At 50.1% G+C, this 23,652-nt stretch overlaps 1 protein-coding gene and 1 long non-coding RNA gene across 4 annotated transcripts in view; one reads left to right on the top strand and one right to left on the bottom strand.

The window, feature by feature from the left end:
* GNA13 (G protein subunit alpha 13) overlaps positions 1–3,837 on the bottom strand; it is a 38,930-nt gene extending 35,093 nt beyond the window's left edge. Inside the window, exons 1-2 of one of the 3 annotated variants that reach the window (XM_036835909.1) lie at positions 3,374–3,837; positions 762–988 (exon numbers count right to left, since the gene is read on the bottom strand). In XM_036835909.1, coding sequence (XP_036691804.1) covers positions 762–988; positions 3,374–3,656 — 510 coding nt within the window. In that variant the 5' untranslated portion in view covers positions 3,657–3,837. Of the gene's footprint in view, positions 1–761; positions 989–1,667; positions 1,839–3,373 lie in introns of those variants that run through there. The other 2 variants (XM_036835910.1, XM_036835911.1) reach the window with 2 other exon arrangements.
* Positions 3,838–3,848: 11 nt separating this feature from the next.
* LOC118886325 lies at positions 3,849–16,521 on the top strand. Its single transcript, XR_005017712.1, has 3 exons — positions 3,849–5,419; positions 10,116–10,229; positions 16,279–16,521. It is a non-coding gene; the product is annotated as an uncharacterized LOC118886325 (long non-coding RNA).
* Positions 16,522–23,652: the final 7,131 nt, after the last annotated feature.

Raw genomic sequence — 23,652 nt, 5'->3', positions numbered from 1 at the left:
AAAAATATATTTCAATCATTATTTTTGTATCTTTAACCTATATCAGATCCTTTTCCACTCTCTCTTCAATGTTGTGTAATAGCTACAAAGTCTTACGGGAGTCTCGTTTAAGACAAAGTAGATATAATAAATGTAAAATAAATTCTAGGTGATTCCCATGTGAAACAGAGGTATAAAAAATAACAGATTATTTTTGTTTTTTAAGAAGGAACATTTTGTAAAATGTGCTTAGAAGCCTTAAAAAATCACAGCATGCAAATATACAAAAAGCATGACTGTTAAACATTATTAAGGATTTTAACCTCTTTATAGATTAAATTAATCTAAATCATGAAATAAATACCTCTAAAGACTAAAGGTAAAGAGCACATTTGAACAATTAGGTTACTGAACTCTTAATCCAAGAGTAAAAGGTCAGTTTTTTAGAAAGATCAATATTGTTGCTGGAATTGGGAGGAGATTACTTCTAAAAGGAGAAAAAAATTAATAATTTGAAAGTGTCTGAGAAAATCATTATGATCTTACTTTCAAAAAGGAAAAATGACCAACTAATTATAACAACTTCACCAAACCTGTGGGGTTTACCTTACTTTTATCTTGCTTAGTTTAAAAAGCTCATCTCTAGAGCAATCCAAGTTTCTGAGGCTAGAATTCTGGATACATTATATTGTGGAAGTCAGTGAAAAAGGTGTGTTAGAATCAGATATTAATAAATGCCGTTAAAATAAAATCACAACATTAAAAAAAACCAAATCTCTTACCAATTGAAATTCTCGACGCCGGTCATAGGCATTCTGTATACCACTGTCTGCCCATAATGCTCTTATAGCAGGAAGATACTGTAAAAAAACTCGAGTTTCCACGATTCCCTGGGCCGTCAAGGGGGTCCGCGTATCAAATGCCATCAGCTTGTCTCCATTGAGGTGGTTTGAGTTATCCCCCCAAGGAATGTGAAGCTTCTCTCGAGCATCTACCAGCACCCTCATACCTTTGTTTAAAAAAAAAAAAAAAAAAAAAAAGTGTGACGGGAGTCATTAGATATTCTCAGAGATTTGATTCTAGTATTATTTCCTTAAACTTCTTAAGTACTCCAGGCCTAGTGCCTCCAAAACTGGAGACCAACATCAAGACAAACAGGAGTAACTTCTCAGAGTGTAAAAAAAAAAAAAACTAACAGTTGTTCACAGTCATAAAATTAGAGCCTTGAAAAGTAAATACAATTAACACAACTGCTCCTCCTGAAGGATTTTAACATGTTCTAATTTATAAAATAACTCCTGGGTAGAAGGCAGTCACAAGAGAACCAAAACTAGCAAAGGAAAAAGAAATTATGCTGCATAGCCTGATGTCCAGGCTCTGAAGAAAGATCTGCAAGCAAGATTTTATGAGTCTCTCAAAGAGACATTTATTTATGAGACGTCAAGAACCAAACTTATCACCCTGTGATCTGCTTGGTCCCTGAGCACCCCGCTTAACCCTGAGTCTTCCAGGAACACATTCAAAGCTCAGAAACGTCTCCCATCTCAAGCTTCAACTAAGTGTAAGGCCGAGAATGGAGTCAGACCTCCCTAGAAGGAGGAAGACCAACTGCAAAAAAGATGTAGAAACTGAGATTTCAACTCACAGAGATTAAATCAAACCCATTATTTCTAACACTAAACTGTTACCTTTCGTCCCTCTTAACAATCACAGGACTATTAGGTCATCTGTTTGGATAACTGAAAAACCGTTTTGCTGTCAATTTTCTGATCACGCCAACTCAAAAAATGCAGATGGCTAGTGACTGCATCTCATCACCAATGCTCGAAGTAGGTCACACGTAGGGGCCAGTGCACGTGAAGAACCAGGTGTTTACCTGGCTGACTATCAGTTAACATGCTGGCTCTATTCATTGACAGAATCCCTTCCGTTCAGCTGCATCGTTCAGCTGCATGGGGATACAAAGGTACCTTCGGTTAAGGACTGGCTAGGCAGTCTTCGGCCTTGAAAGAGACCTTAATTAGTTTGGTTCTAAACTTGAAAACAGGATAAATACAACCACTTTTTACAGCTTAACTTCAGAGGTACTAGGGCTGGCTGTGGTCTGTGAGCTCCTGGCCCAGTGCCCTTCCCCCGTCCTTACCCCCCCCCCCCCAAGCAGGTTTCCTCTACTCAATCCCGGGAGAAAAAAAGTGACACCAAAGAGTGACTTAAGTACTTCCTGAACAAAAAAAAAACCTTAAAAAAAACGATGTTTGGAAAGGCTTGAAATCTATAACCAGCTCCTATATAACTGCTACCCAGATGCAATAGAGAGCCCTCATGCACCTGAAGTACCAGGCTCTGTATCTCAACTCTGCCAAAATGCCTTTTATAAAGTACAAAATAGTTGCTAGTAAGAAAAATGAGTGCTAATTATCGCTCCAATGACAAAAAATAAAATCCCCTCTTCTGTAATTCTTTGGAAGCCCAGAACTAAAATTCTTGTGTGTTTTTCACCTGAGAACAAAGCTTACCCTCAATTTAAAAAATACCCGCAAACAGCAGCAGAGCCTATGGTCTAAGCCAACACTAATTCATTGACTCAACCTGTACAGGCTCCGCATCACATTTAGGCCAAAGATTCTTTGTATCAACACACGACTTCATTTAAGTAGTAGAAGCAAGTGTGGTACTCCCTCCCTCCCGCCCCCAATTATTAAGCAAAAGGAGAGTGGAACGTGCTGCATGGTGATTACAGGCAAACATCCTGCCCGACCGTGACACTGGGGCGAAAAACCACCGCTAACTTTTTTAGGCTGACTGTATGGTGTACTCTTTCCTGATAGCAGCACAGTAAGTAGGACACCCTCAAGTTTCATATCCTTGCCCCAAAGGGCCCAAGACCTGTCACCCTTCGCCCTCGACCAGGGTCTCGGGCACAAGTTCCCTGACTGCGGCGGTTCCAGAACTCCCCGGCTCAGGAGCTGGGAGCAGCCCCGACCCCATGTGACTCGGGTCACCCACCACCCGGGGCGGCGAGGCTGGGAGGGCAGCGCCCGGGCGTGGGGTGAGGATGGACGGTCTGGGTTTGGCTCGTCCGGAGGGAGGACGGGAGAGATCACCCCACGCTCCGGGGCACCCGGCTCGCCTCACTTCCCTCTCGCAGGGGGCGAGGCCAGCGGCGGGGTTGGGGGTGGGGGACCCGCCGCACCCCCTGCCCGGGAGGCAAGGGAGGGAACGGATCGCCCCCGGGCATCCTCTCCCCCGGGCCGCGCCCCCTTCCCGCCTGCCGGGCCCGGTCCTTCGCCAGGCACAGAGCGAACGAGGGCGGTGCCCGGCCCCGCGCCGCGGCCCGAGGCCGGGCCCAGCGACCCACCGGCCCCCGGCCCCCCGGGCCCGGGATCCCCGGCACCTTTGATCACGTTGCTGTAGATGGTGGGGCGGAACTCCTCGCGCGCGCGCTGGTCGAAGTCCTGCCCGTGGATGATGCGCATCTGCTTGAGGAAGGTGGACTTGCCGCTCTCGCCCGCGCCCAGCAGCAGGATCTTCACGAGCCGCTTCACGTAGGTCTTCTCCCGCGACAGGCATTTGTCGATCTCCTTGGACTTGCGCTGCTGCTCGGCCTCGCCGCTCGTCAGCACGCAGCCCGGGAAGCACACGGACAGCACGGACCGCGACGGCAGGAAGTCCGCCATCTTGCCGCCGCCGCCGCCTCGGCGGGCCCCTCCGGCTCCTCCGCCTCCTCCGCGGGCGGCGGGCGGCTCCGGCTCGGCGGCTCGAGGGCGCGGAGCGCTGCGGCGGCCCGAGCGCGCTGGGGGAGGGAGGGAGCCAGCGGACTGACTCGCAGGGCGGGCCGGGCAGGGCGGGCCAGGATAGCCGAGGAGGGAGGGAAGGAGGGCGGGCCCGGGAGGGGCGGTGGCCCCAGGGCGTGCGCGCGCCCGCAGCCTCCCGGGGGCGCGCGCGCACGCCGCGGCCGCTCCCCCGACTCGTGCCCCGGGCCGGAGACTCACGTTCTCTCGCGAGCCCGCGACCGCCGCCGGGCGCGCGCGGGGAGGGCTCGGCTGGGCGGGGTCTTGTGGTCACGTGACCTCCATCGGGGCCGGGCGCCTCCGCCTGGGGCAGGCACCTGGGGAGCCGGACTTTCGGTTGCCCTTGAATTGGCTGCACCCACTTAGGTGCGGAAGGGCTACTTCCGAGGGCCCGGGAGGCCGGAGACCAGGTCGCGGGCGCTGCCCTTTGGGCTCCGCAACCGCTCCCGCCGTTCTTACTCCTGGTTACTCCCCGCCGCCGGCTGTCACCTAATTTCGAAGTCTTTGGTTCGAAGTTATACAAACAGCGAGCGCGAGCTTGGAAAGTTTTTGGTGCATTTTCTTAAAGTGGGTTCCTTGACATCCTGCTCTCCCAAGCCCAGAACGGTGACCAGACGTCATCCATCCTCCCCCAGCCCCACCCGCAGCTCCCTTCGGCATTCTCAGACCTTGCCGTTCCTCTGAGATGTGCCAGGAGCGATTGTTGATGTTTCGTTGATGTGGGTTCCCACCCGAGCTGCCGCGCTGAAATCTGGACGGTAGCTGCCGGAGGGTGAGGTCATGGTGAAAATCCCCCTTCACCGGACACTGTGATGCAGGCTCTTCCCTAGAAGGAAGCAGATAAGCAAACAGACCGAGGACAAGAGCCGGCAAATTTTAGGTTTCCTGCCAGATTGCAGAGGATATGACCAGCCAAGGGACTTTTTTTCTATCTTAATAGCGGATTCAGGCCAGGACACCTGAAGGGCTGCCAGGAGACAAGCGACAAGTGACAGCTGGCTTGGCAGACTGCATCGCAAGGACCCCGGAAGCCAACTTCTTCTCTCTTAGTGTTCTAGTTTCAAGTGGAAAAAGGCATTTGGGTCGGTCTCTGTTTATGGCAGTGCAGCCCTAATGCTCCTTGATTGGGGCTTCTGGGGCTCAGAAACTTCTATGTGTCAGGCACTGAGATGAGAAAGAGGTCAGCAGTCTGAGAGGCTCATGAACACGTTTAAATTTAAAAATCAGTGCTAATCAGTTTACTGGCCGGGTTGGGTTAATGGCTGAGGAGCCTCATGACTCGGTAAATTGGCTGCAGTAAACAATACCTACAGTAGGATTATCTCCTGTTGTCCTGGCCAAGCCCACAGGGGTGGATAAGCTACAATATACAAAGTAGGGTCGGTTCAACTCCAGTATCTGTGGATTGATAGGGTCAGAATCACTAGGCCGTGCCTTCAGGCAAAATAGATGGTAAAAGTCCACCCGGGATGCAAGATCTCTCTGTAGCCTCAGCTAGTGTTTGGGAAGCTCTGTTCTCCAACCATGAAAGGACAGACCTCTGCCCAGGACAGGGGTATAGCATTGGCCCCCAAACACCCATTTCTACCTGGACTTCAGATGCTAATTTGAATTCTACAAAAGCAGGAAGAGAGAAGCCTATCAGTTAGGTAGGTAACATCTTTTTTTCTTTTTCCAGAAGTGTGTGCAACACAATTGGAGAACCAAGGATCCCTAGGAGGCAGGAAGGTATTCCCGCCCTGCCAGCTCATGTTGTGACACGTAGAGCAGCAGAGAAAGCTGTTCCAAGCCCTGCCTGTAACCTTCTGTTGGAACAAGCTTGGCTCAGATCAAGCCCAGCTGCTCTAATCAGTGTTTCTGAAAAAAAGACACCTCTTTGGGCCCAGCCTGGAGTCTGGCGGCAGTTGTCCAACTGCTTCTAACTGTCTGGTCATCAAGCCACCTTGAAAACGTGAGCATTAAAATGAGCTAGAGGTTTGGTGGCTCCTCAGAAAGTTAAACATACAATTGCCATATGGACCAGCAATTCCATTCCTAGGTATATACCCAAAAGAATTGAAAACAGGCGTTCAAAGAAAAAAATGTACACCTGTGTTCATGGCAGCACTATTCAGAATAGCCCAAAGGGGTGAACAACTCATAGATCCATCAATGGATGGATGGATAAGCAAAATGTAGTGTACCCATGCAACGCAATTATTCAGCCATAAAAGCAAATGAAGTACTAACACATGCTACAACGTGGATGAACCCTGAAAACATTATGCTACGTGAAAAAGCCGGACACAAAAGGCCACACGATGTAAGGCTCCATTTATATGAAATGCCCAGAATAACCAAATCCATAGAAACAGCAGATTAGTAGTTGCCAGGGGCCGGGGGAGGGGAGAACAGGGAGTGACTGCTTAATGGGTACAGGCTTTCCTTTTGGGGTGATGAAGATGTTTAGGAACTAGGTAGTGGTGATGGTTCATTCACAGAACATTGGGAATGTGCTAAATGCCCCCGAATTGTACACTTTAAAATGGTCAAATGATGAATTTAATGTTATGTAAATTTCACCACAATAAAAAAAAAATGAAGTAGGGAAAACAATAGTTTCCATAAAAGTCTTTGGATTCATTTAACACTGTGCAATATTCAGTGAATAAAAGTGTGATTATGGTTTTTTGGGGTTTTTTTTTTTGGCCGTGCAGCTTGTGGAATCTTATTTCCCTGACCAGGGATTGAACCTGGGCCCTCAGCAGTGAAAGCGCAGAGTCCTAACCACTGGACAGCTAGGGAATTCCCTGATTATGATTATTTTAAAGTAATGCTAACAGTTTAAATTATTTGCACCAGAAGCAAATCCACTCTAGCTGTTGCTTCAGGTTACGTTGTAATGATATTAGTGATATTCTAATTTTCAGATAGTTTCATAACCAAAAAAATTCTAAACTTTTTAAGGGAATATAGAGTTTGTTGGTTGGAATTGGATTGGCTGGCTACTCCATTTTCAATAGACCCAGATGTGAGTTCATTGGAAACATCTGTATTAGCCAGTTAATCCATATGCAAATGAGGGGTTCAGATGCCCAGAGGAGCTGTGATAAAATGATTAAACAGTTAATTAGTTGCAGTGCTCTTTTCTTTCTGGAAACTCTAAGTCTAGTGGCAAACAGTCTTGCTAGATAAATAATGAAGGTGTGACTAAAATTGTAGAAATGCATTTCCAGATGGCTTTTCTACTCTAATGTGGGCACCTTATGAAGGATCCTTTCTAGCAATACTGTCGATTCCTGAAATCTACTGTTTGTTCCTTTTTTTTTTTGGCTGTGCTGCTTGGCTTGCAGATCTCAGCTCCCCAACCAGGGGTTGAGCCCGTGCCCCCTAGAGTGGAAGCGCGGAGTCCTAACCACTGGACCACCAGGGAACTCCAACTATTTGTAACTTGCTGTTGGAACTGAAAGAAAGTTTTCCTATCTTATAGTCACAGTTTTTTAAAAAGTGGCATTACTTAGCCCGTTTACCAAACTCCATGCCAAATAATTTTGGGCTGTTTACAAAAATCAGTATTTTCCACAAAGGACAAAAATTTGTCACCCTCAGACATGTTCGAAAGAATGTGCCAGAAGCTCTAGGAACAATTCCAAAAGAAGAGTTAAAAACAAAAAAATTTTTTTTGGAATGATGGGACATATAATTTAAATAAGTGTTTCACCTGCCAAGGTGACTACTCTCTATGCAGGACAGGACCACACCCCTTTAAATATGTTTATTTAAAAATCAGTCACATTACTGGATGGTGAAACCATGTGTTTATTTTCTAATAAGGATAACGACACATCCACGGTTCTCGTTACTAAACTGTCTTCTGTCTCATCATCAGTGTTATAAATAGGTGGATTCTAATTCTTTCTTACAGGTAAAACAGGCATGGATTTTTCATATCTTCCTTTCTGTCCCAGGAAAGGAAGGGAATTCCTAGTCCTCCCATAATACAAATCCCTTACAGTTGTGTGTGTGTGTGTGTGTGTGTGTAATGTTTTAACTGCCGCAAAGCACTTTGACCTACTTGATCTCATTCTCTGCTCACAATAGCCTGACAGGAACACCCAGCATTAAGCTCACTCCCAGAGCAGGAGGAAACTGAGGGAAGAAAGGTCTAAGTGATGTACTACTCACAGCCTCCCTCAGCCTGGCCACTTGCAGAGCCAGAACTAAGAAATCCCCCCTTTTGACTCTGAACCCAGGGCTCTTTCTGATATGCCGAAAAGCGGTAGTTCCCCGAGTGCCCAAGTGTATTAAGATCTCAAATTTAAGGAACAAACAGTTAAGTTTGTTTATTTGTTGGGTGGTTGCTTGGTCTGTTTTTCCAGCCCCTTTTGGGCTAACTGCCACCTCAAAGTTTACCAGCTTTTAGGCTGATTCTACTAAGATGTTCTGTGATGGAATTCAGGCTCTGGTTTGTAAAATGTTCCAGGTGGTTGATGTAGAAATAAGAAAAGAGGAGCCACGCTTCTGGCAATATTTACATGGTGGCGGAAGCCCCAGATGTTCCCTTAACGTGAGTTCCATATGAAAAGGCAACTTTTTTTGTTATGAAATGCGATGGTGCCCCTACCAGAATAAGCCTCTCATGGGGAAAGTTTTGTATGAAACTCGGCATGTGGAATTGCGTTGTCGGTGGGTTTTGTTGCTGTTGTTATTAAATGAGAACATGATTTTAATTACTGGTTGTATTTTTCTCAGCCTCCGAGAAAGATCCATGAGCTGGTGTTGACCAGCTGTGACCTCACTCAGCTTCTCCAGAGTCAAAAGCCTGTGTCTGAAAGACACACACCAGCTCTCGTAGAAACGCTTACACCTTGCTTACTGCCTCGGACGCATTTATGGGCAGTCTATTTATATAACACTCAACACAAGGCTTTGCTTGGAAATCTGAAGCTCTTTCTGGGAAACTCAAAACATCCTAGCTCAATCTCTCGCCTTTCTTTTCCCTTGCAGCTTTTCAAGATGAGGATGACTTTTTATGTTTTATTGCCTGTAAGTGGGCTGCCCCTTGCCAGTAACAGGTAAAGGTCCTCTAACATAAGTTCTGTTTCTCCAAGGAAGTTTAAGTGTGCAAAATCTCAGCTGATTCCTGTATCTTAACATCCTCTGCTCCCAGCCCAGCTGCTGCGTGGTTTTTTTTCCCTCGGAACGTGTACTAGCAGGAACCACGCTCCCGGCTAGCTGGCTGGCCGGGCATCATCACACGTCATGGCCTATAGACCTAGCCTTTGCCTCAGTATAAATGCCAGGACGTGTTGACCATCATGCAGTAAGGGCTCACCCAGGGGCACTGAGAAACAGTCCGTGTTGCCTTTGTCAGACTATGACATCCTGGCTCCCTGGAGCAAATAATGCCATCAACGCATCTGTCTCCAAACTCCTGTGTCAGCTGCTAAGGAAAAGGAGGGCTAGCTCACGGCAGGACTCAGGGAAAGGCACCCACTGCTGAATCAGAATCACAGTCAGAGGTCTGGAAGACGAGCACCGGCCCCAGAGGTCCCTCTCTCGCTTCAGTTGCAGCCTGTCCCCGAGCCGTGGGAGGGTTATGCCAGACCCACACACGAGAAGACGGGGAGGAGATAAAAGCAAGAGGGAGCATTTCTTTGTGTGGCAAGCAGTTTTGTACTGTGATTGCTTTCCCTTTTTCTGCTAATACACAGAATGGTAATAGGAAAAAGTCCCTCAAGCAGCAAGTTGAGGTCATCCGCTTTTCTGGTTAAACCATACGAAGCATATCAGATTGTTTGCTAGTCGTTTCGTTTCCCAGAGAGGGAGCAGAGTACGGGAACTTGGGGAGAACTCAGTTAACACATCCGAGCCTTGCCTCTCCTATCTGTAAAATGGGAGTATTGATACCTAACGATATGTCCTGAGGATTAAGTTATAGAACAAATGCACTCCATCTCAGCCCATACATGAGAGATTCAGTTTTAGATTATTTGAGGACGAAGCCACCAAACTTCTTTAAAAACCTTCTGAAGGTTTAGCAATATTGTCCTGGTCAGAACATTGTCCCAGGTATTTCCTGAGCTCTTCCTTCTATGGTTGAAACATCTCTCTTCTAGAGAACCATATTCAATATCCTATGATAAACCATAATGGAAAAGAATATACATAAAAAAAGAACGTATATATATGTATAACTGAATCACTTTGCTGTACAGCAGAAACTAACACAACATTGTAAATCAACTACACTTCAATAAAAGGAAAAAAGAAAGAAAGAAAGAAAGAAGAAAACAAAAAAAAAATCTCTTCTCTTTCCTGTGCTAAGATTCACTCACAGACGCTGATGTCTCTCTTCCCCAACAGGGTCTGTTGACAACAACAGTGAGAAAAATACATGCATATTGGAGGTTGTCCCCCAAATCTGAACTCTGAAGAAGGGCGGGGTTAATTAGTTTTCACCAGCACCAGGAGTGTCAGGTAAGGAATCACCTCAACCAGAGGGCAGAGGTTCAAGTGGAGATGTCAGCACAGTGCATTCAGAGCATGGGCTTTGTCTTCTAATCTGTAAAGTGGGTGCAATAATCTCAGAGTATTGGGGGGGAGTTATATAAAATGACAGAGCAGGCTTTTAGTCTGTGTCACCATGTTTCCTTCTGTCAAAAGTATTTGCTTGTCCAACTGATAAAGCAACAGCTGCGCCATCGAGGTCATAGGGGTGAGAGGATGCCTCAGCCCACGTGCCATGCTCTGTGCACACCCCTCCCTGCAGCCTCCATTGGACACCCCTCGCCCTAGGGGTGGGTGCATTTGGTCTGGGGGGGAGCACAGGCTATGGGTGGGTCCCTTGGCCTCACCCTGTGAGTAGGGACTGCAGCAGAAGAGGGTCAGAGCAGGACCTTCTAAAGCACAGGTCGGGGGCCAGGGGGCTTCTCTTGCCCGGAGCTAGGGCAGTACTGGCTGGGAGGGTATAATGAGATACCATCTAAATTGCCCCATTTTACAGACATGGGGCCTAAACTAGACCTCAGAAACCTCCAACTCCCCAGGCCCTTGAACTGGGTCCCCACGGGGAAACGTGAATGCTCGGCCGAGACACCGCGTAGAAGTCACCCCTTAGCTAGTCCCTGGCTGGGGACTTCTGTGCTCCTCTGGCAGAAACTGCCAAGCTTCTGGGGCGTCGCCGTCCTTCCCTAGGCCACCCCGGGCAAGAGGTCAAAGAACGCTCTGTAGGACAGACACACGACGTGCTTTGGCCCAAACCTCAGTTCTTCCCTTACCCTGGATTTCTGCTCAGGGCCTGAGGGGAAGCAAAGGGAGTGACCCCAAGGAGTTAAAGCCAGCTCCAAGGGGACATGGGGTTCCGTGGGACCACCTCAGGCAGGATGTGAGGCTCTGCAAGCAAAACTCATCCTCTGTAACTTAGGAGCTCTGTGTGTGCTTTTTGGAGGGCAGAAAGGGCGACGTGCTCAGATATTAAAAGACTGACACCTATTGCCCTAGATGCTTTTCTCAGTAAGAATCCTGCAGATCACAGAGACATTTGGATAATTTGTTATAATCCCAATTAAGGAATTGGGACTGGGGAGTTATTTAACTCCCCAGGGAAAGCACAGTGAGTTCTGATGTGTGTCCATTTACGTCTTGGGTTCCCAAAAGATTTGGCCCTCCCTGGCCCTATTCTTAACTATTTAATCTTCTCCATAAACCAGGGAACAAATAGTAGCGGGCACTTTATCAATAGCCGGGAACTAAGGGGTGTTTCTGAAAAGCCTTCCCGCTATCTCCCAGCATAATCCTCTCATGGAATAATGGCATTTTCTTAGGGAGATGTTTCTTTTGACACACTACTCTCTTGGTGAATTTCATGCCCATCCCAAACCAGTGCCAGCCATTTTTGTCGACTGGCCGGCAGTGGGAGAAAACACCCAAAGTTCTCCCTGTTTTGCTTCGCAGGCCGTCTTCCTCTATCTCAGCTCTTTTCCTTCCCCTGCTCCCTCTCCTTCCCTGCCCTCCGTCCCACAGCCCATTGTTTCCTTCCTCCCTTCCTTCCCTCCTCCCTCCCTTCCTTCCTTCCTCCCTCCCTCCCTCCCTCCCTCTCTCCCTTCCTTCCTCCCTTCCTTCCTTCCTTCCCTCCTCCCTCCCTTCCTTCCCTCCTCCCTCCCTCCCTCCCTCCCTTCCTTCCTTCCTTCCCTCCCTCCCTCTCTCCCTCCCTCCCTTCCTTCCCCTCTCAGTCTCCCCGGGCTGATCAAGGTACCCGGCCTCTGAGGTCCTACAGCAGCCTCACCCCCCATCCCCCACCCCAGCCTTGGTCACAGTGGACTGTAATTGTCCCCTCCCTCACCCGCTGCACCAGAACGTGGCCCCCCCGAGACAGGGGACACAGCCAACTTCCCTGGTACCTTCAGCATCTAGCATGTCGTATGCTAAAGGCTCCCTAAAAGCAGGTAATTTAAATCAGTAGGCACCATCTGCCTACTCCCAGATTGTTTTCCCGCATTTCTGATGGCGGCCAGCTGGATTTGCAGCCCTCCAGGACCGGAGGGTCGTGTGCGGTGACCAGAGGGACTCATGGCTCAGCCCCGCTTGTCAGAAGCAGGGTCCCAGATCGTGCCGCGTGCTCTAACTTGGCACTGCCAGATACTACCACATTATGAGCTGTTAAGTGACTTGAACTAGCCGAAGGGTGTGCATGGGGCGGGGGGTGGGGGGTGATTAGGACACACCGTCACACTCTGCACATCAGTCAAGTGGCGCGCTCACAGCGGGCAAGCAGGATGGCAGGGTTTGCCTGTGTGGGCCAGGAGAAACTAGAACTTGAGCCCTCATCCTTCTCAGCAGCAGATCCTTCATGGCTGCCCACTCCTATCAGACGTGAGCTGGGGTCGCAAAGAACAGCAGCGCGAGCCGGGCCGGGGTGGGATCACATCCCAGCTGTGCTGCTTCATGCATCTACCATGAGAATCCTGGCACAAACCACCTAAACTCTCTGAGCTTCGCTTTTGTTATCTGAAAAATGGAGCTAATTATGCCCACACTTCACTGAGTTGCTGAGAGGGTTCAGTATGATGGTAACGTGTAAAGTAACCTGACAAACTGCCTGGCCCACATAGGTGTCAGATAATGTAGCGTTTGCTGCTAGGTGTTGGGGATTGAAAGTGGTTAATGATTTTGTTATATAAATATAGAGATTTTAAAAAAATACAAGGTTGTGTATGCTAAGTTTTAAATGTACTCTACTGATCACTGCTTCAGGAATCTAGAGTTCTGAACATGGCTGTTTAATAAAAATATAATGCAAGCCACAGACGTAATTTTAAATTTTCTAGTAGCCACATTAGAAAAAAAAAGTGAAATTGATTTTCACGATAGAGTTTATGGAACCCACTATATCCAAAATATTTCAACACCTAATCAATATAAGGATTACTACAGAGATATCTTACATTCTTATTTATTGGACTAAGTCTCCAAAATCCAGTGTGTGTTTTTACATTTGCAGCGATCTCAACTCAGATGCTAAATTCTTCATTGAGGACATCTGGCCTGTATTTAGATTTCATAAAATTTACAGTTGAAAAAATAGAGTCACAAAACCAAATTGTTCCCAACATACTTAAACATTTCCCAGTACCTGAGTCGAATTTTTTTTCAGTCTTTACATTTAAATTAATTAAAATTTAAATAAAATTTAATATTAAGTTCCTCAGTGTCACGAGTCACATTTGAAGTGTTCAAAAGCTACTTGGAGCTAGTGGCTGTTTCCTGGGCCAAACCATGGGAAGTGGACGGAAGCCTGGAATGATTGTTTGCAAAGAAAGGAAGGGCGTTGCAGGCAGGTGCCCGGCATGTGGCCAGGACACGGTGGGAGCCGTCGGTTTGATGAGAATTAGCCAGGTTAGGTTGACGAGGCATGGTGGTGTCAGGTCACAATGTTGAGATTTTATTCCGTCGCTGAGCAGGAAGCACGGTAATACTCTTGAGCAGAGGCCGGTGCCATGTGCAGTTTTAGGCTGGTGCACCGGGCGCTGGTGTCCATGAGGGGACGAGAGAGAGGGGGCACAAGCCAGGAAGAGCAGCTTGGAGGTGGCTGCAGTAATTCAGGTGTGCAGTGACAGTACCTGGCTGGCGTGAGAGCGAACGGAACCGTCCGGAGACTCCTCAGAGCCAGCCTCCACAGGACTTGGAAAGCCACGAGCCTCTTTAGTGTGACGGCAAGGACAGAGGCGGAGATTGCTGGCAGGCTTGGGGACCGCTTGCCTGCTTGGGAGACTGGCTTGACCCTGAGAGGTTTAAGGAACCAGGGTGTTTCTGCCCATCAGAAAGCAACTGCCCAAGACAAATGGCTGAGCCCAGGCCCAGGAGACTGTTGTTCTTTTTTTTTTTTATGTTGTTTTTTTTTTTTAAGCAAATATATGATTTATAACATCCACTCCACCCTCTGAATCACACGGTGACCCTGGACTTTGCCCAGAGTCTCTGAGATTGTGAAAGACACTCCTTAATTCTAGGGAACTCCTTGAGGTGCTGGGTCCAGGCTGGAGCCGAGTTAAAGACTTCAGATGTTGGAGGAAAAGTCGAGGCTGCAGCGGCTCCCTAGCTAGTTTTTCATCCCCCTCATACCCTCCCCGGGAAAGCATGACTTCTAACGTGACTTGAGGCTTTGCTGTGTTGTAAGGGAAAGGACAGCTCCCCGACCTACCTCCGCCCCCCCCTCCGCGCCCCCCCCACGCTCCGCGCCCCCTCCTCCACGCCCCCCCTCCTCCACGCCCCCCCAACGCTCCGCGCCCCGCCCCCCGCGCCTCCGCGCCCCCCGGGCTCCTCTAATCCTCCCGGGGCCTGAGTCACCGTGATGTCCAGTCTCCTCCTGCCGATGGTCCAGGTCAAAAAGCAAGCCTGTGGCGGCTGGCGCACAGGGCGGGACTGACCTATGGGGGGTGAAGCCAGCCCAGCACTGCCGTGTCTGGACACGTGGGGAGCGTCTGCGTGGGCCGGGCACTGTGCCGCGTGTTGTGGGGTGCGAAGGGGAGGGCGTTTACGGGGAGGTTGCAGTGGGCGAGGCCAAGTGGCCAACTAGCCACCACAGTGCTGAGTGGGGAACAGGGACAGCTGACGTGTTAGAGCACATCTACCAGCCTGGGAGCTCGGCTGGGGCCTCGGAAAGCAGCTGAATGGGATCGGAGTTGTTTTAAAAGAAGGGAAAGGGAAGAGGGAAAACGGGAAGGTGGGCATTCTGAGGTTTTCTTATTGTCTTGATGAAGGAACCTAACTGGAGGGGTTGCAGGTAGTTCTGTGTGGGACACGAAGGGGACACGTACGTGACCGTCATGGCCCCAGTGTGGGCAGAGCGGTCCTCGCCCCCAGGCGCGTCCAAGCAGCTTTGCGCTCACGGGCTGGTTGGGTCTGGGCAGGCAGTTCCTCCGGGCACTGTCTGGGCACCAGATGTGGGTTCTTCTAGGTCAGGCGGGCAGAGGATGCAGTTTGTGTAAACTGCAGGCATGGCCCGAGCACTGTGTAAACATAGACTATCTCCCACTCCAACGTTTCCTTTGGGGAGGCTCCCCCTCCAGCTGGGATGCTCGATTCCAACTTTCTTATCAACTTGAGCTTCCTACCCTGATATAAGGAAGCTATTAAAGTCCGGTTCCTGGTATTGCCTTGACCCCCCAGGCCATGCTTGCATTGAAGGGAATGCCCCCTTAGAGGAGAACATTCTTCACCTTTGAAAATTCTTTAGCCTCAAATCTCCCACATCAAACAAGCCTGCAAGCATTTTGAAAATGTTTCTCCAAAGCCTTATGCCCTTAACGTTTACTTTCTACTCCAGCTAGTTTATGTCTATTTACTTGGCTTTTGCGACTCTTCTTGGCAAAAGGCAGCCCAGGCTGCCTCTCTCACCCTATTTCTAGAGTTTTTTCCTTCCCAATGTTAGTCTCCTTTTTACTATCCCTTTTACTCCTTTTTACTACCCCTTAAATAAATCCCTCTTATTTTGGGATAAGGGTCCCTTATTTTGGGATTTAGGGTCCATCTGACCTCATTTTAATTTGATTTTCTCTGTACAGACCCTGTTTCCTAATAAGGTCACATTCTCAACAAAATCCCTGCAAAAACCTCTTTTTAAATTTTCCTCATACTTCCCCTGTCTCCCCTTTGCCCTTCTGATTATCAAAGTCCTACCCTCCTCTCTGTCCAAGTGTCACAGAAATAAGGAATTTGAGGAAAAAGAAGTGGTGATGGACACCCCTCGAGATCTAGCTGTAAAAAAATCCATGCATTCCCTAAGCCCTCTTACCTTCATTTTTCTCCCTCTCATCTGAACTCCTATGGAAGTTATAGTCTCTACCACACAATTTAGGACATGGTGGTGGTCAGCCTCCAATGAGTCTTTACTCCAGGTGTTCACACCCTTGTGTAGCCCCTCCCAAAATGAACAGGGTCAACCCCCATAACTAGTAGGTTATTGTGGCTCAATAAAAAACAATAAGAGACTGTGGCTTCTGCCTTGCTCTCTTGGATTATTTTGCAGGCAAGGATCCAGCTGCCATATTGTGAGGACTCTCAAGCAGCCCCATGCAGGGGTCCACGTGGGAAAGAACTGAGGCCACTGCCAACAGCCAGCGCCAACTTGCCAGCCTCGTGAGTGAGCCATCTGAGAAGCAGATCCTAGTCAAGCCCCAGGTAATGGCTTGTCTGCAGCCTCTTGAGAGATCCTGGGCTAGGACCAGGCAGCTATAAGTGGCTGCCGAATTCCTGACCCACAGAAACTAATAATAAGTGAGATAATAAATGTTTCTTGTTGTATTAAGCTGCTAAGTTCTGGGGTGATTTGTAATACAGCCATAGAAAACTAATTCAGAACGTAAAAATAAAAATGATAGTAATAGCAATTAATATTACTGAGTGTTTCATAAATGCCAGGCACTGCTTAGCACTTTATATATAATATCTCACTTAACAGTATAGTCAATCATAATCATCACTACCACAGTTAACACTGGTAAAGTGCCAGAAACTAAGTCCTGCACGCATATTCTATTCAGTCAACGAAGTGGGTACGGTGATTAGTATCATTCCCATCTTACCTTTAAAGAACTTGAGACACAGAGAGGTTGAGTCATGTGTCCAGGGCACACAGCTTGGATGTGGCAGAGCTGGGACCAGAACCCAGTCTGGCTGTAAAGGCTGCGCCCCCAACCCCTCTTCCCTACACCGTTTGTGCTGGTCTGTGTGAGTCCTGGCTCCCTGATACAAGCTGACTCTTTTTTTAGTGACTGTTTCTTTTGCCTTTGATTCCCCACCACAGTGTGCAGATAATAAGGGCTCAATAAATGCTTAAGGATCTATGGGATCCCCACTCAGCCCTCAATCATTCAACCAGTCGGTGGTGGCACTTACCACTTGTAAATACGGCAACGTCCTTATCACATGTAAATACGGTAAAGCTTTTTCCAGGCGGGAGCAGAACTGCTGTCACACCGAGAGACCAAGACAAGGGCTCTGTATGGCCCGTGTGGGGATGTGACCTGAGGCCACTCATGTTCCTCCACCCTCCACGCTTCTGTCCCGCCCATCGGGGTACTTTGCCCCCACCGTGGCCCTGGGAACACGGAAAGCACCTTGCATTTACCTGTCAGGCGCTGGCTTGGAGATGCTCCGGCAGCCAGGTCACCTGAAAGCGCAGTTGCTCATGTTCCGCATCAGCATCCGCTCCCTCCGGTCCTGCCTTGGGTCTGGGAGGCCGGGAGGTGAGAGTTTGGGAGAAAAGAGGGTGTGGGTCTCCTGCAAAACTCTGGGATCCTTGTTATCACACGGCTACTGCCAGGGGCTGCTGGAAGGAGCCTGATAGAACAGGTGGCTGGAAACCCTCCCCTGAGTAAGGTCCTTTGTGTCATGTTGCTCCAACGTGGACCTGGTGGACCTGACGGATGACTCAACAGCTGCTTTACAAATTCATTTTACCAAACACCTGGGGAGCTCCTCCTAGGAGCAGAGCCCCAGACCAGAAAGATGAATATGACAGGGTCCCTGCTTCCCAAGTGCTAACAGCGAGCGACGAATACTGACTGAATATATAATTCAGACCTCTTTCAAGGCCTGGGGGGGACGGGCGATGGGGAGATTGGGGGGCATAGGGGGATGGGGAATTGGGGTTGGGAGGAGGCCAGTTGCCAGGCCCCAGTTTTCACATGAGAACACCGTGCCCAGGGCTGCTTAAATGTTAACGGGCTGGCCTGCTCAGCCTCTTGCCTCTGGAAGCAAGATGCCAGGCTGGATGGAAAGAGCTGTTTCTACATCTGTTCCAAGGGCTTTCTGGAAACACAGAAGAAAGGAAAAGAAAGCCCAGGCCCTTGAGTCCCAGCCTGCTTCTCTCCAGGGAGCTGTGAGTCACCCTTGGGAAATAGTCTGAAGAGCCCACCAGCGCATCCTGAACCTTTACTTGATGGTCTTGACCGTGGCATGGCCTCCCCAGCTGTCTGACCTTCCCAGGGCTGCTGCTGTAACAAAGTACCAACACTGGGTGACTTAAAACAACGGAAATGCCCTGCCCGCATTCTGGGGGCTACGCGTCCTAATTCAAGTGTGGCCAGGGCCACGCTCTCTCTGACAGCTCTAGGGGAGGATCCTTCTTTGCTTCTTCCAGCATCTGGTGTTTGCCAGCACTCTGGGCACCCCTTGCTTGTACACGCATCACTCTGCTCCCATGGCCATCGTCTTCCTTCCGTCCAAATTTCCCCTTTTTATAAAGACGCCAGTCATATTGGGTTAGGGTCCATCTGACCTCATTTTAATTTGATTTTCTCTGTACAGACCCTGTTTCCTAATAAGGTCACATTCTCAAGTAGTGGGTGTCAGGACTTGGGCATATCTTTTTTTTTTTTAATATGTTCAATGTGATTCTCTTTTTTAAAAATTAATTAATTAATTATATTTATTTTTGGCTGCATTAGGTCTTCGTTGCTGCGCGCGAGCTTTTTTTTTTCTCTAGTTGCGACAAGCAGGGGCTACTCTTCGTTGCAGTGCGCGGGCTTCTCACTGTGGTGGCTTCTCTTGTTGGGAGCATGGGCTCTAGGCGCGCGGGCTTCAGTAGTTGTGGCACGCGGGCTCAGTAGTTGTGGCTCGCAGGCTCTAGAGCACAGGCTCAGTAGTTGTGGCGCATGGGCTTAGTTGCTCCGCAGCATGTGGGATCTTCCTGGACCAGCGCTTGAACCCGTGTCCCCTGCGTTGGCAGGCGGATTCTTAACCACTGCGCCACCAGGGAAGCCCTTGGGCCTATCTTTTTCGGGGACACAATTGGACTCATATCACTGGTCTCACCAGGCTATTCTTGGCAAGCCCAGTAGCCAAGGGAGAAGGAGACAGGGAGACAGGGACAGAGACAGAGAGACAGGATGGACCAGGGTCGAGAAGGAGAGAGCAGGAAACAGACTCAAGAGCACACACATGACCTATATGGGAAGAGAATCTAAAAGAGAGTGGATGTTTGTATATGCATAGCTGATTCACTGTGCTGTACAGCAGAAACTGACGCAACACTGTAAATCAACTCTACTCCAATAAAAATTAATTAAAAAAAAAAAGAGCACACACAGCTGGAGGTGGTGGCCTTGAACAGGAGAAATGACCCCTTACTCTCTGGCAGAATCCTCCAGCCGCGTTGCCTACAGAAACGGGAGGGGTGGAGGTCTGGTCGGGCACTGGGGAAGAGGCTAGCGTGGGGAAGGGCGGCAGAGGGATCCGCCAGGTTCAAGGGGGGACGTGTAGTTTGAGGAGTCAAGTGAGCTGGTAGCCTTGGTGACGAGGCTGACGCGTGTCACAGCCGGGTTTTCCTCAGGTTCCCGTATGCTCTTGCATGTAGGTTTCCGCTCGCCTGGGGGATGTGCAGGCACGTCTGTGGGCGGCAGGGCCCACGAGGCTCTGAGAAGTCAGTTCACCTGCTGACCTGGGGTCCCGTGAAGGAGGTGGGAAGCGTGGCCGCCAGGGCCCGGTGCCCCGAGGGGCTGGGGCGGGGTGTGCCCTGGCCTTTCCGGGCCTGGAGAGGGGAGCGAGGGAGAGAGAGCCGGAGGGCCCGGAAGCCGGCTCCCGGGGCCAGAAGCTGGAATCCAGGATTTGAAGGCAGCACATTTCTGGGTGAGGACAAGGTCCGGGGTGTGGCTTTGGGGGTGGGTGGGTGGCCGAGGCGAAGGGGCAGCAGGGGTCCTTGGGGGGTCTGTGAGGTGGGGAAGTGCGATGGGTCACCCAGGGGCCTGAGCACACGAGGCTGAACACAGGGAAGACACCTGGCGGCCACGCCTGGTACCTGGGTGGCTGGGAAGAGGCGGAGCTGGGCGGCGCGCGCCCCGGAGGAGCGGGGCCTTTGGCGTCCGATGGCGGGCGCGTCCGGGGAGCTAGGAGGAGCCTCCGGGCCGGTGGGGAGCAGCTAGGGAGCGGCCCCTCGAGGGCTGCTGCATTTCAGGGTGGAGTTCTGGGGGGCGGAGGGCAGTTTGTTTAGGAAGGGGGTCCCATGGGGGCGCGGGTGGAGCGTGTGCGATGCCGGGGCAGGAGGAGGGGTCTCGGGAAGCTGTCCCGGAGGGGACGTGTGCCCCGGGAAGCTGTGTGTCACATGCAGGCACGAGCCAGCCCCAGCGAAGAGGAAGGAAGCGTGGCTCCGACCGGGGCGCAGGGGTCTTCGGGGCCGCAGCAGCGGTCAAAGATGTGGACGTGCGGGCGGGGATTCAGGCCGAGGAGGAGGCAACCAGTTCAGCCAGGCAACTGGCTCAACGAGTGCCCAGGACAGAGCCGGCCGCCTGAACTGACCAAAGAAGTGCGTTGGGGAGGGTTAGGGAGCAGCAATGGCTGGAAAACTAGCGCAGATCCCGGGCCGGCCGGGAGGGGGCGCCGGCTTCCTCGCGGAGGCTCGGGATGCTGGCCGTCCCCGCGGAAGAGAACTTATTTTATTTTTTAAATATTTATTTATTTATTTATTTATTTATTTATGGCTGCGTTGGGTCTTCGTTTCTGTGCGAGGGCTTTCTCTAGTTGCGGCAAGTGGGGGCCACTCTTCAACGCGGTGCGCGGGCTTCTCATTATCATGGCCTCTCTTGTTGCGGAGCACAGGCTCCAGACGCGCAGGCTCAGTAGTTGTGGCTCACCGGCTCCCAGACCAGGGCTCGAACCCCTGTCCCCTGCATTGGCAGGCAGATTCTCAACCACTGCGCCACCAGGGAAGCCCGGAAGATAACTTCTGAGTTTGGATTGAAAAAGAGAAAAAAGTTTGGTGTCTGCAGGGCAGGCTTGGCGTCGATCCTGGAAAAGCTGCCTACCCAAGAAGAGAAAGGAGACAAAAGGGTGGGACTACTGCTTCCAAGGTCAAGGTGCCCACTACTGTCACTGGGGAAAGAGAGAGAACACGGAGTGGGGAGGCGGGGAGAAGAGGGCTGGAGCGGGAGGGAGGGAGAGAAGCAGTGCTGAGATCCACATGGGGAGCAAAGAGAAGTAAGGGTGTGGGAAAAGGGGGTTGAAACTCCCCGTCTAAAGAAAGAAAGTGAAACTTGTGGATGTTAAACAGAATCCTCGCAGGTGCCTCTGTTTTCATTTCCTCCGCTCTCCTGCATCAGTCAGCTTCCTGAGCCCTTCCAGAGGGGCTCTTCCCAGGAAAATCAGAGCCAGAAGGCAGCCGGATGGGAACTTTGGAAAATCCCTGACTTGGGAAGGTCACAGTTGGAAGGACATGGAAATAACACTTTTCTTTCTGGTAGGGGCTAAGTTGGAGACCTGAGCTTCGTCTGAGGGTCAAATGGGCCCGCGGAAGCCACAACGAGACAGGATCTCCCACCTGGTCCAGGGCAGGGCTCCTTAGGGTGGGCGCCGCAAAAGAGATGCCACCTGCAGGAAGCTCAAGGCTTAGGAGGAAAGGGTTTGCCCATCAGACGAGTCACCCCACCTCCTCCAGAACAGAGGGAGTGAAGGGGTGGAGCCGGGATGGGAAGGTGGGGGCCGGAGAGCAGCAGCCTGGAGGGGAGAGGAGCCTTCTCAGTTCAGCTACCCCACACCTCCTGCATCTTTATTCCACAAACATTTACGCCACACTTCACGGGGGGAGTTGCAACGCAGTACAGCAGTTACTCTGTGGACTTTGGTGCTGCACTGCTAGGCCGAAATCCTACCTCTGCTACTTCCTAGTTCTGTGCCAGGCCTCACGGGGCCTCTAGGTTCTCCCCTGAACGGTGGACAGGGTATCCAGTTGACATGAAGATTGTCTTTAAAAAACACACCAGTGCCGGGCTCATGATAGCTTGGCCCTATGAGTTTTGTTGTCATTATTATCATCTGGAAGGTTTCCAGGGGGGTTTCCGGCACTCCAGGAACAGAAAGGCCCTTGTGCCACCTTACGTAAAGTGATTGCAATGACATGTCCGTGCATCCAAGGACAGGCAGCAAAATCAGTGGACAGCGGGGCCTATGAGAGCTGAAGAAACAGAAACTGAGGCTCCTGGGCCCCGGGGTCCCTCATGTCTGTTCTCTGCGAGTCTTTCTGAATCTCCTTCTTCTCTCATATGTTGACTAAAAGCCTCCTCTACCCCAAGTGCTGGAAATAGCATGTGGATAAGAGAATCAGGTCCCTGCCCTCATGGGGCTGAGGGTCCGGTTAGGAAGACAGACAGACAGTACCGAGAGACTCACATAATGATCAACCATGTTGGAGCGCTGGCCAGATTTTCTTCCTTTTGAAGGCTGACTAATATTCCGTTATATGCATGTATTACATTTTATTTACCCATTCATCCATTGATGGACTTTTGGGTTGTTTCCACCTTTGGGCTACTGTGACTGACACTACTATGAAAGTTGGGTGTGCAAATCCAACCTTTTCCTTTTACAAGTGAAAAGAATTATAGTTGCAGAAAGTGGACCAAGAAGAAAGAGGCAGAGTGGAAGGACCTAACCCATTCTGGGGAGGGAGTCAGGGAAGGTTTTCAGCTGAGGAAGTGACATTTTGGCTGGAACCCCAAACATGAGAAGTTAGCCAGGTGAAAAAGTAAATGAAGAAGGGTTTTGGCCACACGTGACAGCCCTGGGACAGAAAGAGGCTTGGGTTGTTCTAGGAATGGAAAGGGGGCCGGAGTGGCAGGGGCATAATGAAGAAGGGGGTGATGGGGTGCACCTGAGGGGTCTTGCAGCACTCATTACAGATGGGCTTTTTCCTAAGAGCCTGGTGGACAACAGAAGCCCTTGAAGCAGAAGAGTAAAATGTCCAGATATGGAGTTAAAACAAAAAATGGCTCCTGTCGCAGTGGGAGGAGTGAATTGGAGTTTGGCGGGGTAGGGGGTCAGGAGAGCGCATCACCCCCTTAGACAGCGTCATAGTTGCCCAGGCAAGCAGCGCTGGTGGCCCCAGTCCGCCCTTTTCCGTCCTGCCTCCCCAGTCGCTCAAACTTCTTTTCCCAGATTAGCTATTATCAAAATTTAAAAAATGCACTTCTCTCTATTCCCAGATTTTCAGTAGTGAGCATATATTTATAGTGGGAAAAAGAGACTTGTAAAAGCAAAGGCGTCAATATTATTAAGCAGAATCCACCTGACTCCTGTTTAAGGGAGGTAGAATGTGATTTCTTATGGGGGACAGAGGCTGGGACAGTATGGTCCTATTTGTCTTTGTTAATGTCTAGCAAGTGTTTCTGGGAAATTTCCGCCCCGGACTCACTGCAGGGACGCTACTCCTTAGGATGGCGAGGATGGAGGGAAACATTCCCTATTAAGGGGGGACGAACTGGGGGTGACTAGGAGGTGTCACTTAGCTCAGATGATTCTGTGTGAAATTCCTGAAGTCCTGGCAGCCAGCCACTTCCCTCCATTCCTCCCCGCTTCCTCCCTCCCTCACTTGCTCACCCATCTCACCTGGAAGTTATGTGGATGCAGGGGG

The sequence above is a fragment of the Balaenoptera musculus genome, chromosome 20 (assembly GCF_009873245.2).
Source record: "Balaenoptera musculus isolate JJ_BM4_2016_0621 chromosome 20, mBalMus1.pri.v3, whole genome shotgun sequence".
In the NCBI taxonomy this organism is placed as follows: Eukaryota; Metazoa; Chordata; class Mammalia; order Artiodactyla; family Balaenopteridae; genus Balaenoptera; species Balaenoptera musculus.
The sequence above is the reverse complement of the archived record's forward strand: the minus strand, read 5'-3'. Positions and strand labels throughout refer to the sequence as shown.